Raw genomic sequence first — 23,205 nt, 5'->3', positions numbered from 1 at the left:
TTTTTTGAGATGGAGTCTTGCTTTTGTTCCCCAGGCTGGAGTGCAATGGTGGGATCTTGGCTAACTGCAACCTCTGCCTCCCAGGTTCAAGTGATTCTCCTTCTTCAGCCTCCCAAGTAGCTGGGATTACAGGCTTGCGCCACTATGCCTGGCTGATTTTTGTATATTTGGTAGAGATGGGGTTTCTTCATGTAGGTCAGGCTGGTCTCGAACTCCCCACCTCAGGTGATCCGCCCGCCTCGGCCTCCCAAAGTGCTGGGATTACAGGCGTGAACCACCGCGCCCGGCCTTTTTTTTTTTTTTTTTTTCATGGAGTCTCACTCTGTTGCCAGGCTGGAGTGCAGTGGTGCAATCTCGGCTCACTGCATCCTCTGCCTCCTGGGTTCAAGTGATCCTCCTGCCTCAGCACCCCCCAAGTAGCTGAGACTATAGTCACGCACCACCATACCTGGCTAATTTTTGTATTTTTGTAGAGACCAGGTTTTGCCATGTTGCCCAGTCTGGTCTTGAAGTCCTTAGCTCAAATGATCCACCTATCTCAGCCTTCCAAAGTGCTAGGATTACAGGTGTGAGCCACCGTGCCCGCCCAAAATTAATTTATTCAGTTGACAAAAATTGCTTATATTATGTACAACATGTTTTGAAATATGTATGCATTGTGGAATGGCTAAATCTAGCTAATTAACATGTATTTGTTGGGTTTTTCTTTACTCTCATTTTAAAATTAACTTTATTGTTTTAAAAATATAAATAATTTATCTAGAATCTCATAATAGAACCGAATTATAGAACATAATGCTTACTAAAGTACATTTAGTAGACTTTATTTAGAACATGATGTTTTCATAATTCACAATATAAAGTAAGGAAGGAAGTCTTGCTCTCTAAATATTAGTGAGACTTGCTCTCTTACTGAGATAAAGCTTCTTCCCTTAAAAATGTTTCATGTTTCTTTTGGATACATTGAACAAATTTTTCTTTTGTTCTGATTCATATACTTATGTAACAAGGAAAAAAATCTGAAGTATGTTGTTTTATTTACAATAGCCTTTTTGAAATTGGATTTTTAAAAATAATTGCAGGATTGCTTTTCATTGATGTAGCTAATGTGTAGTTATGTTGTTTCTCCTAAGTGTAATTAGGTAAGCTAAAAGAAAAACAAAAAACCTTTCCTCCTCACTAAGAGACATTTGTCAGTTTTTTAAAAAGTTTTTTAAATTTGCAAATAAAGTATGTATAAAACACAAAATTACATTTCTTATATTAAAATATGTGCTATATCTAAGTAAATTACTAATGTTGTTATAAAAAATGTAGCAATTAAAATGAATTTTAGACTAGAGGTGTCTGACTAAACTTGGTGGGATTTTACGGTTGCTTTAATAACATGCCAACAGCAAAATTGGAATCTTTCTTTCTTAATGCTTTTAGTTATATGCTCAGTAGGTTACTTGAATATAGTTAAATAACATTTAAAATGTCATTGAATTTTCTGATATTTAGGAATATGAAAAAGAAGTTATTTTTATTTTTTTTTAAATAGATGTGGGGTCTTTACTATGTTGCCCAGGCTGGTCTTGAACTCTTGGGCTCAAGTGATCCTCCTGCCTTGGCCTCCCAAAGTGCTAGGATTATAGTCATGAGCCACTGTGACAGGCCAAGAATATGAAAAAGAGCTTAGTTTTATTAAAGTTGAATTTAGGATTCTAAAATATGGATGTGGAGCTGAGTTTGGTGGCTCACAACCCATAATCTCAGTATTTTGGGAGGCTAAGGCTGGAGGACTGCATGAGGCCAGGCGTTTGAGACCAGCCTGAGCAACAAAGCAAGATTCCCATCTCTAGAGGGGGGGAAAAAAGCAGGGCATGTTGGCATGGGCCTGTAGTCCCAGCTACTCAGGAGGCTGAGGCGGGAGGATTACTTGACGCAGGAGTTCAAGGCTTCAAGTGAGCTATGATCATGCCACTGCAATCCAGCTTGGGCCACAGAGTGACACCTTGTCTCAAAAAAATTAATTAATTAAAATAAAATAAAATGGATATGTTTCATCTATAGTCATAAGGCTACTCACTTTCTTTAGTTATTAGGACTTTTTCTTTTAAGAATAAAAATTTTCGCCTAGTCTTCTTCGTCACTTTTTCCAATGTTTATAGAAACTGAAACTCAAAAAATAATATGATTTATTCCTGTCATTTTCCAGTAAGTCACAGTTAGAGTCTGGTCTTTGGACTTAGTGCTTGCTGTGTCAACACACTAATCTCCTGAGACTGCCTAGTTCCTCACTTCATCTCTGATACACAGTCTTCACTCTATGCCTGGGTAAAAGAGCCTTTCTGCCATTGCTTAGCAAACTCCAGAGAGTAAGAGTGTGAATTCAGTTACAGTGTTGTCTTTATAGATGAGTTAGAGAGGCAGAATAAAGAAGTAAAAACAGCACACCAAACTATGTATGATTTAGGAAACACAAATTCAAGCCCTGGTTTTAACTGTTACTTGCTTAGCCTCATAATTTAAGGAACCCTAAGGTGCAGAACAAATCATTTCTCAAGACCCACTGTGTATTTCTGTGAATCCAATTAGCAAGTGCTTGTAAAGTGCTTCGAAAAAGATATGTGGTATATGTATACATGGTTTTGTATACATACACATACTCTTTATCTTTTATACATATAAATACATAAAATACTCTTTATCCTAACATTTCTACCGTATTTGCTAAATTAATATGAAATTTGAGACATTTACTTTTACTTCGATATTATTTTTATGTCTTTTTCCAATACATTTAAAGCTGTTTTACTGTTTTATTTTACTCTTTACCTAAACTTGCCAGTCTAATGATAACATTGTAAAAAAAAAGGCAAAATGACACCCATTTTTAGAATTATTCTTTTTTAATGAGAATTTCATTAGTATGAACAGTGTTATCAACCGTAATTGTGCGTGTGTGTCCATGTAAATGTACTTTACTAGTATCTCTCTTTTATGGTTGTAATCTTTTTTTTTTTTTTTTTCTTTTGGTCTTTAGATTTATTCAGATTTTTCTATTATACCATATTCATATTTTCTTAACTGAAAATGTTCTGGACAAACTATATAAAATAGTAATATGTAACTAAAGACTATTGTCATATAACTAGGTAGTTATTACATAAGGTTTTTATGGTCTGATAACATAAAAGTTTATCTTTACTGTTAAAGTCCATCTAAAATGATTCACTGTCTTAGAAACATGCATTTATGCCCATTTTCCTTTCTCATTATAAGTTCTTCAAAGTACATGATGGTAACATTATACTTTTAAAATCTATCCTTCATAGAATACCAACTTAGTGATATCCAGCTTTTATAAGGTATTTCAAATTTAAATTTGTAGAGCATATTTATTTATTTATTATTTTTTTTGAGACGGAGTCTCCCTCTGTCACCCAGGCTGGAGTGCAGTGGCGCGATCTCAGCTCACTGCAAGCTCTGCCTCCCGGGTTCACGCCATTCTCCTGCCTCAGCCTCCCAGGTAGCTGGGACTACAGGCGCCTGCCACCATGCCCGGCTAATTTTTTTGTATTTTTTTTTAGTAGAGATGGGGTTTCACCGTGTTAGCCAGGATGGTCTCGATCTCCTGACCTCGTGATCCGCCCGCCTCGGCCTCCCAAAGTGCTGGGATTACAGGCGTGAGCCACTGCTCCTGGCCTGTAGAGCATATTTAATTTATACTCATTTGATTTTGCTTTCCACAACAATTTTTGGTAAACACTTCATTTATCTGTGAATTATCAGGCCCAGACCTGACGTCAAATAATCAGTTTGAATAATGCTTACATAGTATTTATTCAAATGTGCCAGGTATTGTTCTATGTGTTTTATATTTATTAACTCAGTTAATATTCATAGGAAGTCTCTTCATGATGCTGTTACTATTTGTGTTTTACAAATGAGGAAACAGGCACAGAAATGTTAAGTGCCTTGCCCAGGTTCAAGTGGTGGAGCCAGAAATTAAGCTAAAGCCCCCTGCTGGCAGGATCCATGCTCTTGGCCATTATATGTACTGTGACTAAATGAAAAGCAACTAGAGGAAGCTGTAATAGCAACAAAGCTACAATAATAAATTCAATATTCTAATAAATCAAAAATATTTTATTTTTGTGAGAAACTATAGTATGAGTTTTTTTCCCTGAGTTTAATTTTTAAATAATTTATTACTGTATATCTTCCTAAAGATACGACCAGTTCTGTTATTTATTTGATAGGGGTTGATTGGCTTTCTGTCATGTGTTAGGTGCTGTACTAAGTTTTACATGTATAGTCTCATTTAGTTTGTAGTTGTTCTGAGGGAAGTGTCTAGGATTACTACAATGTTAAGTTTCACCAGGGGAGGGATCTTGTGTATTTTGCCAATTGCTGTATCTCTAGTGCCTGTGCCCAGGACACAGGAGGTGTTCAATAGTTTCTGAACAATGAATTAGATTGTTCTTAACAGAAGGGAAAGCTAGGTCTTAAAGAAGTTTTAGTACTTGTGCATGGTCATATAAATACAAAGTGACAGTCAGAATATAAGCCTGGATATCTGTCATCACAGTCTCTGCTCTAATGTGGCATTGCATCTTGTGCAGATGCCTGTAAGCAGGAAGGGAGTCCTGGAAAGTTTTCAAGCAGAGAATTCGTGTGATAAAAGCAGTTTAGGAATGCATCTATTTCAAGGTCTGTTTTGTAAAGTAAAGGGATGAGGGTAGGAGGAAGTACTCTCAGACCATTGATTGCATCAGTTTAGTTTTGAGGGAATGAGGTTGGACTGATACAGTGTCAGTGGGAACCACTGTAATCTTTCAAAGGTAGAACTGAGAGAATGTGTTGGTTTAATTTAGGCAGAAATCAGAAGAGGAAAGATAATTAGAAGGTTTTGAGTATAAGTACCTGGATAGAAAATAGATTAGTAAGAAATAGGTAAATCAGTAACGGAAACAGGGCAGTCAGAAGAAGCCCTTTTTTTTTTCTTTTTAAGGATATGTATAATCAATTTTTTATTTATATTGAATTTAAAATGATAGCAGCTTTTTCTTCAAACTAAGGTTTGAGGAAAAAGGAAAATAAATCACTATTTCTTAATTTTAAAATGTTTGTTATTCATCACAATAGTTAATTGAATAATTCTGCCATGTTCCCCCCTGAAATAGCCAAACCATTGAGCATATTGTTAAACTAGTGGAACAACACGGCAGTGATATCTGGTGGACTCTTCCCCCTGAGCAACTTCTTCCAAAAGAAGTCTTATCTGAGGTAAATTTCTGTTTGTATTTAACAGCCTTTGTATGTATTACAGGACTTAATGACAACATGAGAAATTCTTGAGAGTTAAAAAATTATCTTATGTAAAGTTAACAAATTTATTTACTATAAATTAGAAGCTAATGCAGTGTGAAAGTAGACATTTTGTTTAACTATAGAAGTGTAGTATTTAAGGCTGGGCGTGATGGCTCACACCTGTAATCCTAGCACTTTGAAAGGCTGAGGCAGGCAGATAGCTTGAGTCCATGAGTTTGAGACCAGCCTGGTCAATATGGCAAAACCCTGTCTCTACAAAAAAAATATAAAAATTAGCAGAGCATTGTGGCATGCGCCTGTAGTCCCAGCTACTTGGGAGGTTGTGGTGGGAGGATGGCTTGAGCCTGGAAGACAGGTTGCAGCGAGCCAAGACTGCACCACTTACACTGCAGCCTGGGTGACAGAGTGAGAGCCCATCCCTGCAAAACAAAGGTATTATTAGGTCGGGCACAGTGGTGCACACCTGTAATCCCAGCACTTTGGGAGGCCGAGGCGGGCAGATCACAAGGTCAGGAGATCGGGACCATCCTGGCTAATACAGTGAAACCCCGCCTCTACTAAAAATACAAAAAATTAGCTGGGTGCGATGGTGGGCGCCTGTAGTCCCAGCTACTCGGGAGACTGAGGCAGGAGAATGGCCTGAACCCAGGAGGCGGAGCTTGCAGTGAGCCGAGATCGCACCACTGCACTCTAGCCTGGGCAACAGAGTGAAACTCTGTCTCAAAAAAAAAAAAAAGAAAAAAGAAAAAGAAAAAGTTAGCCACACAACATGCCTTTAGTCCCAGCTACTCAGGAGGCCGAGGCAGGAGAATCACTTGAACCCAGGAGACGGAGGTTGCAGTGAGCCGAGATTGCGCCATTGCACTCCAGGCTGGGCAACAGAGTAAGACTCTGTCTCAAAAACAAAACAAAACAAAAAGTGTAGTATTTAATAAAGTAGTGGAATGTGAGGGTCAATTGTTGTCTCATTGAGGGCCGGGATTGATTGATGTTGACTGATTTGGTTGACTAAGCTCATGTAATTTACTGTGAGAGAACAGTGCCTAATGGTACATCAGGCCTTTGTAGGATCTGTAGTAGAGTTAGCTGATTGTATCACACATTAAAATATCCAAATTTAAAGTTAATTTCAAGGAAATAAAAACCAATTCATATTACATTGGTAAATATGTAATTCAGTGGCCACAGATACTTTTAAATGTGAATGGAGGGAGTTGAAGTTAACTGTGAAATGCTTAAAAATACTGTAAATTTCATCTAAAAATGTGAACTTCATGGTTGCATTTCATTGTCTGAAGACTTTTGGGGTACAGTATTTGTTGTCTATATTGTGATCTTTGTGTACCTGACATGCTTTTGCATTATCTTACTAGGTTGGTGGCCCTGATGCCTTGGAATATGTGCCAGGTCAGGATATTTTGGACATCTGGTTTGATAGTGGAACTTCATGGTCTTATGTTCTTCCAGGTAATTCTTAAAAATACATACATGCTGATCAAGAAGTTTTGAAAATATGGAATTGGTATTTAGAAGGGATCTATAATCAAACTCTTTTTCTGTGTGTGCTTTATTTAGAGATCTGCTATATTTTAGACCTCGAAGGACCCTTAAGAGTTTACTTAATCCAATGATTTCTAAACCTTTTTCTGTTTTTCTAGATGAAATTTCATTTAGAATTTATAATACAGAAAATAGTTAAAAATGGGAATATTTTTCCTCCTTTCAACCAGTTCATTCTCCTTGGCCACTTGGCAACCCCAAGGCACCCAGTTTTGTAAAACAAAGTTTGGAAGTCACTGAAATAGTCTGACCCCATCATTTTTCAGAAGAGAAAATCAAATTGACTTAGAGCCAAATTAGGTGATGGTCACATAGCTTAGTAGTGTCAAACTAGAACGCAAGTACCCTGATTTTCAATTCTCATCTTCTATACTACATTGCTTTTTGTGGCTTTTTCTCGTCTCTATACAAACAGCTGACTAACTTTATACTTACTGATAATTAGCGAATGTTTTTGACTGATTGGATAAAGAGAAAGGAGAGACGGGCAGGAATTAGAAAGGAGTAGTAGGAGAAGGCACATATTAGAGGATGTGTTTAGATGCTTCAGAAGAAATATTTTTAAGGCAACTAAGTGAAAAGATAGAGTTCAAATGAAGAACAAGGCTTGTTATCACTGTGAAGTTGGAGACAGGAATGAGATGTCACGGAGGCAGTGATGGATCACACAGTTCCTCACACTCCTACTAAGGGCCAGCTTTGGCCTGAGAGACCCTGTTTGCTTTCTGGAGTAAGGGTATGTGGGAAAAGTAGCTTGTCTATGAATCGCACAACAGGATTCCTAGTAGGTGGATCTATTTCCTTCATTTAAGCCTTTCTTTCAGCTTAGGAAGTTTGAAAAACAAAATGCATATAAATTCATGTTTACTCTCTATTACAAGTAAAATGTGCATAATAATAATGGCCAAATATAAGTTACATATTTTTATAATTTTTTTGTAGTGATTTTCAGAATTAGTATTTCATAATTTTTCTCCCAGCATATTTGAGAGAAAATACTGCAAGTTTAGGTACTTGGTTTCCCTAAATTACAGTCACGTGTTATATAATGACACTCCAGTCAGTAGCAGACTGCATACATGATGATGGCCCCACAAGATGATAATACATCCGACTCCTGAACAACAGGGTTCTGACTGCACAGGTCTACTTATATGCAATTTTTTTCAATGAAATGCAGATGGAAAATACAGTATTCTCAGGATTTGAAACCCACATATAGAAAGGGAGGGCCGACTTTTCATATATGCAGTTTCAGCAGGGCCAACTGTGGGGCTTGAGTATTCACAGATTTTGGTACATATGGGGGTGGGGGGCTGGGGGGTTGGTGGGTCCTAGAACCAATCCTCTGCATATATCAAGGGATGACTACTGTATTTTTACTGTACCTTTTCTGTGTTTAGATATGTTTAGATATACAAATACGTACCATGTGCTGACATTGCCTGCAGTATTCAGTATAGTAACATGCTGTGCAGGTTTGTAGCCTAGAAGCAAAAACACTATGCCATGTTGGCTAGGTGTAGAGTAGGCTATCCCATTGAGGTTTGTGTAAGTACACTCTATGATGTTCACACAATGATGAAATCACCTAAGGACACATTTCTCAGAGCATATCTCTATTAAGCAATGCATGACTATGTATTGAAAATGCAGGTCAATACCACTACTTAAGGTAGTAGGAAGAAGGGTTTCCTGCTGGCACATTTTGGGCAGCATTCTGAATTTCAGAAAAGAGTATGCCAATTGTGAAACAGTGAGATATAGTGTATTTCAAAGTGTATTCACTGCTTTAGGCTTTGTGAGAATTAATGCTACTACCATTGTTGCTTTTCAATTTCTGAAATGGTTTTACAGTGCAGTTAAGTGCACGTTATATTTGGCGCTGTCAAGTGGGTTAAAATCCATGAAAACTGGCATTAAAATCTATCTGATAGAGTTTAGTCATAATATTTCTAGAGTGTGATTTTTTTTTTTTTTGAGACAGTGTCTCACTCTGTTGCCCAGGATGGAGTGCAGTGGTGCGATCTCAGCTCACTGCAGCCTCCGCCTCTTGAGTTCAAGTGACTCTCCTGCCTCTGCCTCCTGAGTAGCTGGGATTACAGGCATGTGCCACCATGCCCAGCTAATTTTTGTGTTTTTAGTAGAGAAGGGGTTTCACCGTGTTGGCCAGGCTGGTCTCAGACTCCTGGCCTCAAGTAATCCATCTGCCTCAGCTCCCAAAGTGCTAGGATTACAGATGTGAGCCACCGCACCCGTCCAGCGTGTGATATTCTTAACCAAATATTTTTCACTGCAACAGAAAAATTTTAAATTAATTCATAATAATTGTACATATTATTGAGTACGTGTAGTGTTTTGATAGGTGCATTTAATATGTAATGATCAAATGAGGGTATTTAAGATATCTATCATCCCAAACATTGACCATTTCTTTGTGGTGGGAACATTTTATGTCTTCTCTTCTAGTTATTTTGAAATATGCAATAAATGGTTACTATATTTACCCTACTGTATTAAACACTAGAATTTATCCCGTATATGTAACTCCTTTTCTATCCTCATTAACCAAAGTCTCTTCATCCCTCCCTCTCACCCTTCCCAGCGTCTGGTAACTGTCATTCTACTTTCTACCTCCATAAGATCAACTTTTTTAGCTCCCACATATGAGTGAAAATATGGAGTATTTGTCTTTCTATGCTTGACTTATTTCATTTACCATCATGACCTCCAGTTCCATCCATGTTGCTGCTGATGACAGAATTTCATTCGTTTTTATGGCTGAATAGTATTCCATTGTGTATATTTATCACATTTTTTTAATCCATTCATCTTTGATGGATAGTTAGACTGGTTCCATATCTTGGCTATTGTGAGTAGTGCAGGTATCCTGTGGATACGCTGATTTTATTTCCTTTGCATAAATATCTAGTAGTGGGATTGCTGGCTCATATGGTAGTTCTGTTTTTAGTTTTTTGAAAAGAAACCTCCATAATGTTTTTTATAATGTCTGTACTAATTTACATTCCCACCAACAGTGTATAATAGTTCCATTCTCTCCACATCCTTGCCATCATTTGTTACTTTCTTTTTGATAATAGCCATTCTGGGCTAACTGGGGTAAGATGATATATCACTGTGGTTTTGATTTGCACTTCCCTGATGATTAGTGATGTTGAACATTTTTTCATATACCTGTTGTCCATTCATATGACATCCTTTGAGAAATGTCTGTTCAGACCCTTTGCCCACTATGTAATGAGATTTTTTTTGTTGTTTCTTGTTTTTGCTGTTTCTTTATTTGAATTCCTTTATAATCTGAATATCAGTTTCTTGTCAGACAAATAGTTTGCAAAGATTTTCTTCCATTCTACAGGTTGTCTCTTCACTGTGTTGTTTCCTTTGTGTGCTGCAGCTTTTTCTTAATATAGTTCCATTTGTCTATTTTTGCTCCTTTACTTGTGCTTTTGAAGTCTTAGCCATAACATTTTTGCCTAGACCGATGTCCTGGAGGATTTCTCCTGTGTTTTCCTCTAGTAGTTTCATAGTTGGGGGCCTTAGATTTAAGTCTCTCTTTTGAGTTGATTTTTGTATATGGTGAGAGGTAGGGGTCTATTTTCTTTCTTTCTTTTTTTGAGACAGAGTCTCGCTCTGTCGCCCAGGCTGGAGTGCAGTGGCACGATCTTGGCTCACTGCAAGCTCCGCCTCCTGGGTTCACACCATTCTCCTGCCTCAGCCTCCCGAGTAGCTGGGACTACAGGCACCCACCACCACGCCTGGCTAATTTTTTGTATTTTTAGTAGAGACGAGGTTTCACCATGTTAGCCGGGATGGGGTAGGGGTTTATTTTCATTCTTCTGCACGTGGATAGCCAGTTTTTCCAGCACCATTTCTTAAAGAGGGTGTCCTTTTCCCACTGTATGTTCCTGGTGCCTTTGTTGGAAATCAGTTGGCAATAAACTGGTAGATTTATTTCTGGGTTCTCTATTCTGTCCCATTGGTCTAAGTGTCTGTTTTTATACCAACACCATGCGTTTTTACTGTAACTTTGCAGTATATTTTGAAGTTGGGCAGTGTGATGCCTCCAGCTTTGTGCTTTTTGCTCAGTATTGCTTTGACTATTTGGGAGGCTTTTGTGTTGCCTTATGAATTTTCCATATGAATTTTTCTGTTTCTGTGAAGAATATCATTGGTATTTTGCATGGAATTGCATTTAATCTTTATTTATTTATTTATTTATTTGAGACAGAGTCTTGCTGTGTCGCCCAGGCTGGAGTGAAGTGGCACAGTCTCGGCTCACTGCAACCTCCGCCTCCTGAGTTCTAGTGATTCTCCTGCCTGAGCCTCCAGAGTAACTGGGATTATAGTCATGTGCCACCACACCCGGTTAATTTTTATTTATTTATTTATTTTTTTGAGACAGAGTTTCACTCTTATTGCCCAGGCTGGAGTGCAATGGCGTGACCTGGGCTCACTGCAACCTCTACCTCCCGGGTTCAAGCGATTCTCCTGCCTCAGCTTCCCAAGTAGCTGTGACTTCAGGCATGTGCCATCACGCCCAGCTAATTTTGTATTTTTAGTAGAGACGGGGTTTCTCCATGTTGGTCAGGCTGGAATCGAACTCCCCACCTCAGGCGATCTGTCCGCCTAAGCCTCCCAAAGTTCTGGGATTACAGGCGTGAGCCACTCTGCCCAGCAATTTTTATATTTTTAATAGAGATGGGGGTTTCACCATGTTGGCCAGGCTGGTCTCGAACTCCTGACCTCAAGGGATCAGCGCTGCTCAGCCTCCCAAAGTGCTGGGATTACAGGCATGAACCACGATGCCTGGCCACGTTGATTTTTTTTTTTTTTTTTTTTTTGAGATGGAGTCTCACTCTGTTGCCTAGGCTGGAGTGCAATGGCACGATCTCGGCTCACTGCAACCCCCGCCTCCTAGGTTCAAGCAATTCTCCTGCCTCAGCCTCCCAAGTAGCTGCGACTACAGGCATCCACCACCACGCCTGGCTAATTTTTTGTATTTTTAGTAGAGACGGGTTTCACCATGTTAGCCAGGATGGTCTCGATCTCCTGACCTCATGATCCACCTGCCTTGGCCTCCCAAAGTGTTGGTATTACAGGCATGAGCTACCACAAGTGGCCTGTTGAGGATTTTTGTGTCTTTGTTCAACAGAGATACTGGCCTGTAGTTTTCTTTTTTGTTGTGTCTTTGCCTGGTTTTGGTATCAGGGTAATGCTGGCTTTGTACAGTGATTTAAGAAGAGTTTCCTCCTCTTCGATGCTCTGGAGTAGTTTGAGCAGAATTATTGTTCTTTATATATTTGGTAGAATTCAGCAGTAAAGCCATCTGGTCCTAGACTTTTCTTTGTTGGGAGATTTTTTGTTACTTATTCAGTCCGGTTACTCCTTACTGTTCTATTTCTTCCCGGTTTAATCTTGGTAGGTTGTGTGTGTCCAGGGGTTTATCCATTTCCTCCAGGTTTTCCTATGTGTTAGTGTACATTTGTTTATAGTAGTCTGTGATGATCCTTTGTATTTCTCTGTTGTCTGTTGTATGTCACCTCTCTCTCTCTCTTTTTTCTTTTTTTTTTGAGATGGAGTCTTGCTCTGTTGCCCAGACTGGAGTGCAGTGGCCTGATCTCATCTCACTGCAAACTCCACCTCCCAGGTTCAAGCAGTTCTCTGCCTCCTTCCTCCCAAGTAGCTGGGGTTACAGGTGCTCGCCACCATGCCTGGCTAATGTTTGCGTTTTTAGTAGAGATGGGGTTTCACCATCTTGGCCAGGCTGGTCTTGAACTCCTGACCTCGTGATCCACCCGCCTCTGCCTCCCAAAGTTCTGGGATTACAGGCGTGAGCCACCGCGCCCAGCCCCATGTCTCCTTTTTCATTTCTGATTTTGTTTATTTGGATCTTCTTTTCTATTTTCTTAGTCTAGCTAAAGATTTGTTTTCACTGCATATGCATTTACCTTCTTACATTATCTCAGACTTTCCTGGTTGCACAGACTAGATTAAACTCTTTATTTTCCCCTTGGTAACACCCATCATAGTTATTTCTTTTCTTTTTTTTTTTTTGAGACAGATTCTTACTCTGTCGCCCAGGCTAGAGTGCAGTGGCACAATCTCTGCTCACTGTAACCTCCACCTCCTGGGTTCAAGTGATTCTCCTGCTTCAGCCTCCCAAGTAGCTGGGATTACAGGTGCCCGCCACCGTGCCCAGATAATTTTCGTGTTTTTAGAGATGGGGTTTCGCCATGTTGGTCAAGCTGGTCTCGAACTCCTGACCTCAGGATTTGCCAGCCTCCACCTCCCAAAGGGCTGGGATTACAGGCATGAGACACTACACCCGGCCCCATCACAGTTATTTCTTGCTTAACATAAAATCTACCCTACTAGGTGTCAGCTCCAAGAAGGCAGAGTCCAGATTTCCCCAGGGTCTAACACAATGCCTGCTATGTAACAAGTGCTCAGTAATATTGGTGCAATTGAACTGGTTTGATTCAGTTATTTAAATTTTGTTTCCCCACCTCCACTCAGTTGATCTTTCTTACATGAAGATTACAACACTAAATCTTCAGTCTTAGGACATAAGGACAAATCATAATTTTACAAATAAAAGGGATTATGGGGGCTTTGAGAGTTGTGAGTTTAGATTTAAAATATAGATGTAATCTTATCAACGACCTTATGTTACTTTCTTTTGAAAACCCTTTTATTTTGAAAAGTCATAAAGTATTATAAAGAATTACAGCATGCTCTTCATCTAGATTTCCCAACATTAACATTAACATTTTGCTACATTTGCTTTATATATCCTATGTATATATATGTAGAGGAAAAGATGCATCTTTTATCTCAATATTTTAGTATATATTTCCCCGAAACATGGATAGTCTCTTAACATAACCAACACAGATATCAAAATTAGGGAATTAACATTGATTCCATACTGTTAACTGTCTATAGAACTTATTCTTAGGTGGAAAGAGGAAAAAAAAAAAAGGACCCAAGATCTAATCTGAGATCACATGTCACATTTAACTGTCATGTCTCTCTAGTTCTTGTTCTGTGTCTTTCATGACATTTCATGACATTGCTTGACATTCATGCAGTACAGGTTTGTTTTGTAGATGGTCTCTCTGAGTTTGTGGGATGCATTGTCATGATTAGATCCACGTTATGCATTTTAGGTAGGAATATCACAGAAAGGATACTGTGTTTATTTCAGTACATCATTTCAGAAGTCACGTGATACATCTCTGTCCCATTACTACTGGTGATGTGTAACTTTGGTCACTTTCTTGGTTAAGGTGGCATCTGTCAGTTTTCTCTATTGTAGTTACTTCCCTTCCTCCCCACTAATTGTTATTAATAAGTATCTTCTTTTTCTATTTTAATTAACTTAAATTTCTGGGTTTTTTTCTTTTAATACTTAATTTTGAGGTCCTGACCAAAGAGCAGATTTGTACTTGGAAGGAAAAGACCAGCTCGGGGGTTGGTTTCAGTCATCCTTATTAACAAGTGTGGCAGCAAGGAAGAGAGCACCTTATAAGTAAGTATTTATGCCTGAACCAACCTGCTGAGTACCTGCCAGTGTGTGACGCACTATGCTGAGTACTACAGAGATGATAAGGCACCACTCTTGATTGCTTACAGTGTCCTGTAAGAATTTGAAGTAAAAAAAGAGAAAGGAAAAAGGAGACAACACCAAGGTGTCTTGTGAGTGTGATGCAGATCATAACTCTTTGAAGAAAAAGTCAGCATTGACTGGAGTAGTTGGGGGAACTTATGTAGTTCTTTTTTGTTGTTGTTGTTTTTTTTTTTGAGAAAGGATCTCATTCAGTCACCCAGGCTGGAGTGCAATGGTGTGGTCAGAGCTCGCTGCAGCCTCCGTCCCCTTGGCTCAAGCAATCCTCCTGCTTCAGCCTCCTGAGTAGCTGGGACTACAAACATGCACCACCACACCTGGCTAATTTTTAATTTTTTTTAGAGATGCGTTCTCCTCCCATTGCCCATGCTGGTCCCAAACTCCTGGCCTGAAGCAGTCCTCCTGCCTTGGCCTCCCAAAGTGGTAGGATTATAGGCGTGAGCCACCATGCCTGGCCTAGAACTAGATCTTGATCTATGGTAAAACTTGACTAGGAGGAATGTAGGGAAGGATATTCAAGGTTGAGAGAAGACAGCCTGAGTGCAGATGTCCTTTATATTTGTAATATCCACAGTGGCTAGTGAACTGAAACATTGCTTTCATGAATTTTATTAAATTAGGTATTCTCATTTAGTACACATAATTACTTTTTCAAACGTGTGGGTGAAAGTACTAATCAGAAAGATTCCTAAATAGCTTAGCTTAAGATTGTGGCTCTCTTAGGATAAAAACCCATCCCAGAACATTTTACATGTTTCTTTTTTTTTGAGATGGAGTCTTGCTCTATTGCCTAGGCTGGAGTGCAGTGGCGTGATCTTGGCTCACTGCAGCCTCTGCCTCCCGGGTTCAAGCGATTCTCCTGCCTCAGCCTCTCAAGTAGCTGGAATTACGGCGCATGCCACCATGCCCGGCTGATTTTTGTACTTTTAATAGAGACGGGGTTTCACCATGTTGGCGAGGCTGGTCTCAAACTCCTGCTCTCAAGGGATTCACCCTCCTGAGCCTCCCAAAGTGCTAGGATTACAGGCGTGAGCCCCCATGCCTGGCCCTTTTACATGTTTTTGTTTCTTAACATGTGTTTTAAAGACCAGTAAAAGGGCAGATCCTATTTTTTTCAAATTGTCTTTTGAAAATAATTTTGAGATGATAATCTGCTCTTTTTAAGACATACTTTTTCCTGGTTTTATTTTTTCATTAAAAAAAAATTTTTGTTTTTTAGTGAATTATATAGTTTTTCCGCTATCACCACAATAGGTTTTATAACATTTCCAACACACTAAAAAGTTTTCTTATGCCTATTTGTGGCTAATCTCCACTCCCACCCCAGGGCCCCTGGCAACCACTGATCTCCTTGCTGTCTCTGTGGTTTGCTCTTTCTAACCTGGTTAGTTTTAATGATAAAATCAGTACATAGCAGAAGCTCAGAAAATAATCTGTTTAGTGATGCAAATATCTAAAGTTTTCCTTTGTGTAAGTCGAGAGTTAACTGTTTGACTATTGTGATACATGAGCTAAGAATGACTTTTTTTGTTTGAGATGGAGTCTTACTCTGTCGCCCAGGCTGGAGTGCAGTGGGACGATCTCAGCTCACTGCAATCTCCGCCTCCTGGGTTCAAGTGATTCTCATGCCTCAGCCTCCCAAGTATCTGGGACTACTGGCACACGCCACTATACCCGGCTAATTTTTGTATTTTTAGTGGAGACAGGGTTTCACCATGTTGGCCAGGCTGGCCTCGAGCTTCTGGCCTCAAGTGATCTGCCTGCCTTGGCCTCCCAGAGTGTTGGGATTACAGGCGTGAGCCACTGCACCCAGCCGAATTTGACTTTTAAGGAAAGGTTTCGGCCGGGCGGGGTGGCTCATACCTGTAATTCCAGCACTTTGGGAGGCCGAGTTAGGTGGATCCCCTGAGGTCAGGCGTAGGTAGGAGAATCCCTTGAACCTGGAAGGTGGAGGTTGCAGTGAGCCGACATCATGCCACTGCACTGCAGCCTGGGCAACAAGAGTGAGACTCCATCTCAAAAAAAAAAAAGAAAAGAAAAGAAAAGGTTTTATTCATAATCAGTCAAGAAAAATCATATTTTTGTGTCAAACTTAGATACTCTTTTTAAGCTCTACCTAATCTTCAAAAAGATAATTATAATTGTGTTTATCATTAAAATAGCTGATTTGTCCCTTTAGGACAGTGATTGTTCATGGATTTACCCTTGGAGAAAAGGGAGAAAAGATGTCCAAGTCTCTTGGGAATGTCATTCATCCTGATGTTGTCGTTAATGGAGGACAAGTAGGTGATTCTCTAAAATGTATTTTATTTTCGTTTTAAGGATCTTAAATTGGCAGCCAAAGCCCTTAATATAGTTACTTCAATGTAAAAATAAAAACTATCTTTTATACTCTCAAATAACACATGATTGTAATGAAGAAGGCAGAGGCTGGGATTGTGGTCCTTTTAACTTATTTCAGGCCTGACTCTCCAGTTAGGTCCCAAACCACGCTGTTTCTTTTTTAATTGTCTGAGAGCCTTTAAAATGTGTAGATCCTTTTGTGATTCGTAAGCGTGATGATTGGGTTTTCGCACTATTGTGTGAGGTGTGCCTCCCTCTAACCTTGTTACAGTGTTGGCACATTGCTGTCTGAAGTGAAAAAAAAATGTGTAAAGTGTAATTGTGTAGTTAAATGGAAATGATGAAAAATGAGATTGCAACTTCAAAATGCGCATTTCATTATTATATTGTTGAAAATTATACACTTTAAAGCAGGTCCTAAATGTACATCAAATCTGAGGTTGCTGATAATTTGGGGGGGGTTTTGGAGCTGCTTTTGTGAATTAAATCATTTGTCTGTTTTTTTCTATTTTTTAACTCCTGTAGCTTTTTACTGCCCGCCTAACATCCTGTAACCATTCATTGTTTTGTGTACAGAGTTGCTAGGAAATAGTGAAAGGAAAAGCAGTCCTTCCTCTTCCCCTCCCTTATTATAGAGACCTCCCTGGCACTGCTGTGTGTCTAACCGCCAGCTGTAATAGAGGAAACAGACATGACCAGGGAAGAGATTAGGTATGAGCATTTGTGCATTGAACAAGATTGCAGAGCACACTCTTTCTTTTTCCAGTTTTGTTTTTAGATACAGTCTAATTTGAGATTGTTAGCCCGCATTTCATTACAGTGCTAGTATAGTTTGTACTTACATTGTGCTCAAAAATATCTGAATAGGAGCTTTACCTAAAACATTTGTTCGGCTAATTGGAATTGAAAGCCATTGTGTTTATATATTTTTTTCTCAATGAAAAGGATCAAAGCAAAGAGCCTCCGTATGGTGCTGATGTCCTTCGCTGGTGGGTAGCTGATTCCAATGTCTTCACTGAAGTTGCAATTGGCCCATCCGTGCTCAATGCTGCCAGAGATGATATTAGCAAGGTTAGAACTATTATTCTTCCTATTTCTAAAGGACAAGTTTGTCAAATCATTGTTTTAAAAAATGAGACACATTTTGTTTGGAACTGAAAAAAACTGAATGAAAACGAGTTCTTCATTTATTGTGAGATTTTAAGAATCTCCTGTGTTGGCCAGGCATGGTGGCTCATGCCTGTAATCCCAGCACTTTTGGAGGCAGAGGCAGGTGGATCACGAGGTCAGGAGTTTGAGACTAGCCTGGCCAACATAGTGAAACCCCGTCTCTACTAAAAATATAAAAATTAGCTGGGCATGGTGGCATGCGCCTGTAGTCCCAGCTACTCGGGAGGCTGAGGCAGGAGAATCACTTGAACCCAGGAGGCGGAGGTTGCAGTGAGCCGAGATCGTGCCACTGGACTCCAGCCTGGCGACAGAGCAAGACCTTGTCTCAAAAAAACCAAAAAACTCCTGTGTAAATTTATTTGTTTCAAAACATTGGTAGTAATACCAGTAATTTTATATAATTTGTATATAATATCCTTTATATTTTATTAATATATAAAATGTAATATAGCATAGTATAGATTATATTAATTTTGTACACTTTTATGTACTCAATAACCTTTCACATTTTTCCATGTATCTTTATTTCATTGTGAAGCAAGTGAAATAACATTATTCTGACCCACACACATGAATAAACTGGGCTACTGAAAGGTGATTTGCCCCAGCGTAATAAAGAAATATAATGAAAATTCAGTCATTAGGCGTAAAATCCAGTGGTTGTTCCTATAACTGGGCTATTGGAATAAGAGTTTGTTGTGTGCTTTTTGTTTTTTATTTTTTTTACATTTGTAGTCTTACTTGGAATGATAATAAAAATACCCCACTAAGAAAATGACAAGAGTTAGTAATAAAATAACTTTTCAGTGAAAATTGAAGGCACCATTAGATTTTTTTAACTGCATATTTTTTCTTCCTATGAATAGCTTAGGAATACACTTCGCTTTCTTTTGGGAAATGTGGCTGATTTCAACCCAGAAACAGATTCCATCCCTGTTAACGATATGTATGTCATAGACCAGTACATGCTACACTTACTGCAGGATTTGGCAAACAAGGTAAATGTAAATTAATAAACTTTTGGAAACTAGAAATATCAGCACTATTGTAGGTTAAAATTTTAGTTTTATCTGAGTGGAACAGACCTTGCTGGAAATAGTAACTATAGCACTCTTGAAGAGAAATATGTCCAGACTTCCCCTCGGACCAGATTTTTCTCTCATGATTAGTTCTATTTTTCCAACAAGAAGGAATAAAGTGGAGTTATACTTTATCTGCACACGTGCTCCTCATAATAAAGTACAGAAATAACCAAAATGGACTATCCTATTTGTCTCATAAGATACTTACTCATTTTCATATAGACTTAAATAATTTCTGTTTTGTGGCTGGGCGTGGAAACTCACACCTATAAATCCTACCACTTTGGGAGGCTGAGGTGGGAGGATTGCTTGAGGCCAGGTGTTCAAGACCAGCCTGGGCAACAGAGCAGGAACCTATCTCTAGAAAAATTTTAAAAATTAGCCGGGCGTGTTAGCCAATGCATGTAGTCCCAGCTCCTTGGGAGGCTGAGGCAGGAGAATCGCTTGAGCCCATGGTTTTGAGGCTGCAGTGAGCTGTGATTGTGCCACTGCACTCCAGCCTGGTTGACAGAGTGAGACCCTGTCTTAAAAAAAAAAAAAATTGTGTTTTCTCATAATTGGAAATGTGTTTGCATTAGTGTACCCTTAAGTCAGAGGTGTACATACCAATTTTGCCCAAATCAAAAATAAATGAGGCATAAATGAAGGAACACTAATGAATTGTTGGTAACGTCCACGTTTGCTGTTGTTAAAATGGTGTGATTTTGTTATTTACAATCTCATTCTTTCCTTAATTAATGTCCTTTCGTAGTTCTCAGAGTAAAATACTATTTTCTGAGTGTAGTCAAATGTGTTATCCAGAAATGACATTTGGAAGATTCCCAGGAGTTCTTGCATATTGCCTGTTTTGTATTTGTCTCATTGAAACATATTTTTGAAAGGAGCATATTTTGCTTGTGATGACTTACATTTTCATTTGCCTGTCTCAGCTTCCAAATTTATTTTGGCTTTGTTCCCTAGATTACCGAATTATACAAGCAATATGATTTTGGAAAAGTTGTTCGGCTGTTACGGACGTTTTATACCAGAGAGCTCTCTAACTTTTATTTCAGTATAATCAAAGATAGGTATGTATGACTAAATATTAAAATGCTTAACAATGGCCAGGTGTGGTGACTCAAGCCTGTAATCCCAGCACTTTGGGAGGCCGAGGCGGGTGGATGACGTGAGGCCAGGAGTTTGAGACCAGTATGGCAAAATACAAAATACAAAAATTAACCGGGCATGGTGGCACATGCCTGTAATCTGAGTCACTCAGGAGACTGAGGCACGAGAATCGCTTGAACTTGGGAGGCAGAGGTTGCAATGAGCAGAGATTGTGCTGCTGCACTCCAGCCTGGGCGACAGAGCAAGATCTCGTCTCAAAAAACAACAACAACAAAACCTCAACAAGTATTTTTTGAGTGTCTACTTGTGTTTGGCAACCGTCAGGGATACAGTGATGAGCAAGATGGGCAGTGTTGTGCATTTATTAAGATTGGGTTCTGGGCCGGGCGCGGTGGCTCACGCCTGTAATCCCAGCACTTTGGGAGGCCGAGGTGGGTGGATCATGAGGTCAGGAGATCGAGACCATCCTGGCTAACACAGTGAAACCCCGTCTCTACTAAAAATACAAAAAATTAGCTGGGCGTGGTGGCGGGTGCCTGTAGTTCCAGCTACTCAGGAGGCTGAGGCAGGAGAATGGCGTGAACCCGGGAGGCGGAGCTTGCAGTGAGCTGAGATCGTGCCACTGCACTTCAGCCTGGGCGACAGAGCAATACTCTGTCTCAAAAAAAAAAAAAAAAAAAAAAGATTGGGTTCCGGAGTCAAGTCTGAGTATAAAGGTTTGCCCTCCCGCTTACTAGCTTTCTGATTTGGGGCAGCTTATTCTGTAATCTGTTTCTTCATCTGTAAAATGGGTATAATAATACTTACCTCGTGATTGAGAAGGGAAAGCAATAATGTGCTTAAAGCTGTGCTTGATAAAGTGTTCAAAAAATCATCACTACTAATATCAGACGATGAACATAATGCTTGTTCTCAGGAGTTCTCAAATCCTGAGGGGAAGAGAGAGATATTTATGTGCAATTATATGGTAACAGTGTATAATATTAGCAGTATCCTTGTAGAAGAGGGCTTGATGCCAAGTCTTCATCTGTTGCTCCAGTGTGCAGGTGACGGTCCTACCTTTATGGTAATGAGTCCAGTCTGAGGCGTTATCCTCAGCCTGTCAGCACCCCAAGGACCTTGCACATAGGGATTATAACTCCTACTCCTTCCCTTAAAACACTAATAGCATCGTAGTGGGTGGGAGCCACATGTTAAATACCATCAACTAACTTATTCATAGTCCTTTAATACAGCAGTCTAGACTCTAGTTGTCATCCACCTGAAAAACAGAATGAGATAGCGTAGCCATGAGTGCTTTCAAGGAGGTGGGTACACCTGGACGGAGTAAAATTGTAGGAGAGTGTATTGTATTCTTTAAGTAGAAGATGATTAGAGCCATAGGATTAGCCACTAGGAATAAACTCAACCTGAGGCAGGTCCCATCTAGGTGACCATAATGTATAAAGTATTGTCAACTGCTGAATAAGTTGTTCTTGTTCAGGCTCTATTGTGAAAAGGAAAATGACCCCAAACGACGCTCTTGTCAGACTGCATTAGTTGAAATTTTGGATGTAATGGTTCGTTCTTTTGCTCCCATTCTTCCTCACCTGGCTGAAGAGGTGTTCCAGCACATACCTTATATTAAAGGTAAGGAATACTTCATTTATTCTCTTAATGAGAAATATCCCTGATCAAGGTGCAACTTCTACTTTTATCTGCTTCATAAAAGGGGCACTTATCCATTTACAGTGACTGCTGTGTGACACAGTGTGTCTTGGTCATGTATTTGTTTCTGCACCTATTTGTAGAGGAGTAGGGTAAATTTCAGAATTCTGTGCTTTCTGAAATGTATTAGCAGCTTGACAGTGTCGAGAAATCACCTTTTTTCTTAAATACCTTTATAACTGTTCTGAAATGGCTGGCATGGTGGCTCACACCTGTAATCCCAGCACTTTGGGAGGCTGAGGTGGGCAGATCACTTGAGGTCAGGAGTTCAAAATTAGCCAGGCCAACATGGCGAAACCCCATCTCTACTAAAAATATAAAAATTAGCGGGGCATGGTGGTGGCGGGTGCCTGTAGTCCCAGCTACTTGGGAGGCTAAGGCAGGAGAATTGCTTGAACTCGGGAGGTGGAAGTTGCAGTGAGCCAAGATCATGCTACTGTACTTCGGCCTGGGTGACAGAGCAAGACTCTCAAAAAAAATGTTCTGAAATATATTTTAGGTTGTATTAAAACAAAATATAGTGCTTTTAGTGAGTTTTATGTTAGTTGTTTTCTTCTGATTGTATTAAGTTTATAAAAATTAGAAACTATAGAAGTGTAGGAAGAGGGGGAAGTCACTTATAATGTTACTACTGATAGCTGTTAATATTGGGATATTTCTATATATTTTTTTCTAAGCATCCTTTTTTTCTTTGAGATCTTATTATATATTTTCTCTTTTGTTTAAATGTAACAAAGATTTTCCAATGCTGATATAAATGTTTTGTAAATAATTAGGATGGATCCATAATATTTCATCACTTGATTACCATAAATAACAATTCTTATTTCCCATTAATGGTAACTATTTAATGGTTAGAGCTTCATATACAGTTTAGGATGTTTATAAAGCAGTTTACTATTTTTGTTCTTCTGAAGAGCCCAAGAGTGTTTTCCGTACTGGGTGGATTAGTACTAGTTCTATCTGGAAAAAGCCCGGGTTGGAAGAAGCTGTGGAGAGTGCGTGTGCAATGCGAGACTCATTTCTCGGAAGCATCCCTGGCAAAAATGCAGCTGAGTACAAGGTTATCATTGTGATAGAACCTGGACTGCTTTTTGAGATAATAGAGGTATGCAGCAATACGTACCTTTTGAAATGGTGTTAGTATCATAGAGTTTTGCCTGAAATTTGCTTTTAAAATATGTCTAAATTAATCAAATAACATTGGGTTATGTGTAACTTTACTATGCAATTATTCTATTATGTTCCTTTTCACATACTTTTTCACTT

At 39.2% G+C, this 23,205-nt stretch overlaps 1 protein-coding gene and 1 non-coding gene across 2 annotated transcripts in view; both read left to right on the top strand.

Moving 5' to 3' along the window:
- Positions 1–23,205, top strand: part of IARS2 (isoleucyl-tRNA synthetase 2, mitochondrial) — a 53,648-nt gene that overhangs the window by 25,713 nt on the left and 4,730 nt on the right. The window contains exons 13-21 of the mRNA XM_514209.8: positions 5,172–5,274; positions 6,693–6,786; positions 14,323–14,431; positions 16,707–16,809; positions 17,816–17,941; positions 18,907–19,038; positions 20,083–20,189; positions 21,713–21,858; positions 22,854–23,044. Coding sequence (XP_514209.3) covers positions 5,172–5,274; positions 6,693–6,786; positions 14,323–14,431; positions 16,707–16,809; positions 17,816–17,941; positions 18,907–19,038; positions 20,083–20,189; positions 21,713–21,858; positions 22,854–23,044 — 1,111 coding nt within the window. The remainder of the gene's footprint in view (positions 1–5,171; positions 5,275–6,692; positions 6,787–14,322; positions 14,432–16,706; positions 16,810–17,815; positions 17,942–18,906; positions 19,039–20,082; positions 20,190–21,712; positions 21,859–22,853; positions 23,045–23,205) is intronic.
- LOC112207465 (small nucleolar RNA U13) lies at positions 17,062–17,164 on the top strand. The gene has a single exon (XR_002941904.1). It is a non-coding gene; the product is annotated as a small nucleolar RNA U13 (small nucleolar RNA).

Source organism: Pan troglodytes, chromosome 1 (genome assembly GCF_028858775.2).
Source record: "Pan troglodytes isolate AG18354 chromosome 1, NHGRI_mPanTro3-v2.0_pri, whole genome shotgun sequence".
NCBI lineage: Eukaryota > Metazoa > Chordata > Mammalia > Primates > Hominidae > Pan > Pan troglodytes.
The sequence above is the reverse complement of the archived record's forward strand: the minus strand, read 5'-3'. Positions and strand labels throughout refer to the sequence as shown.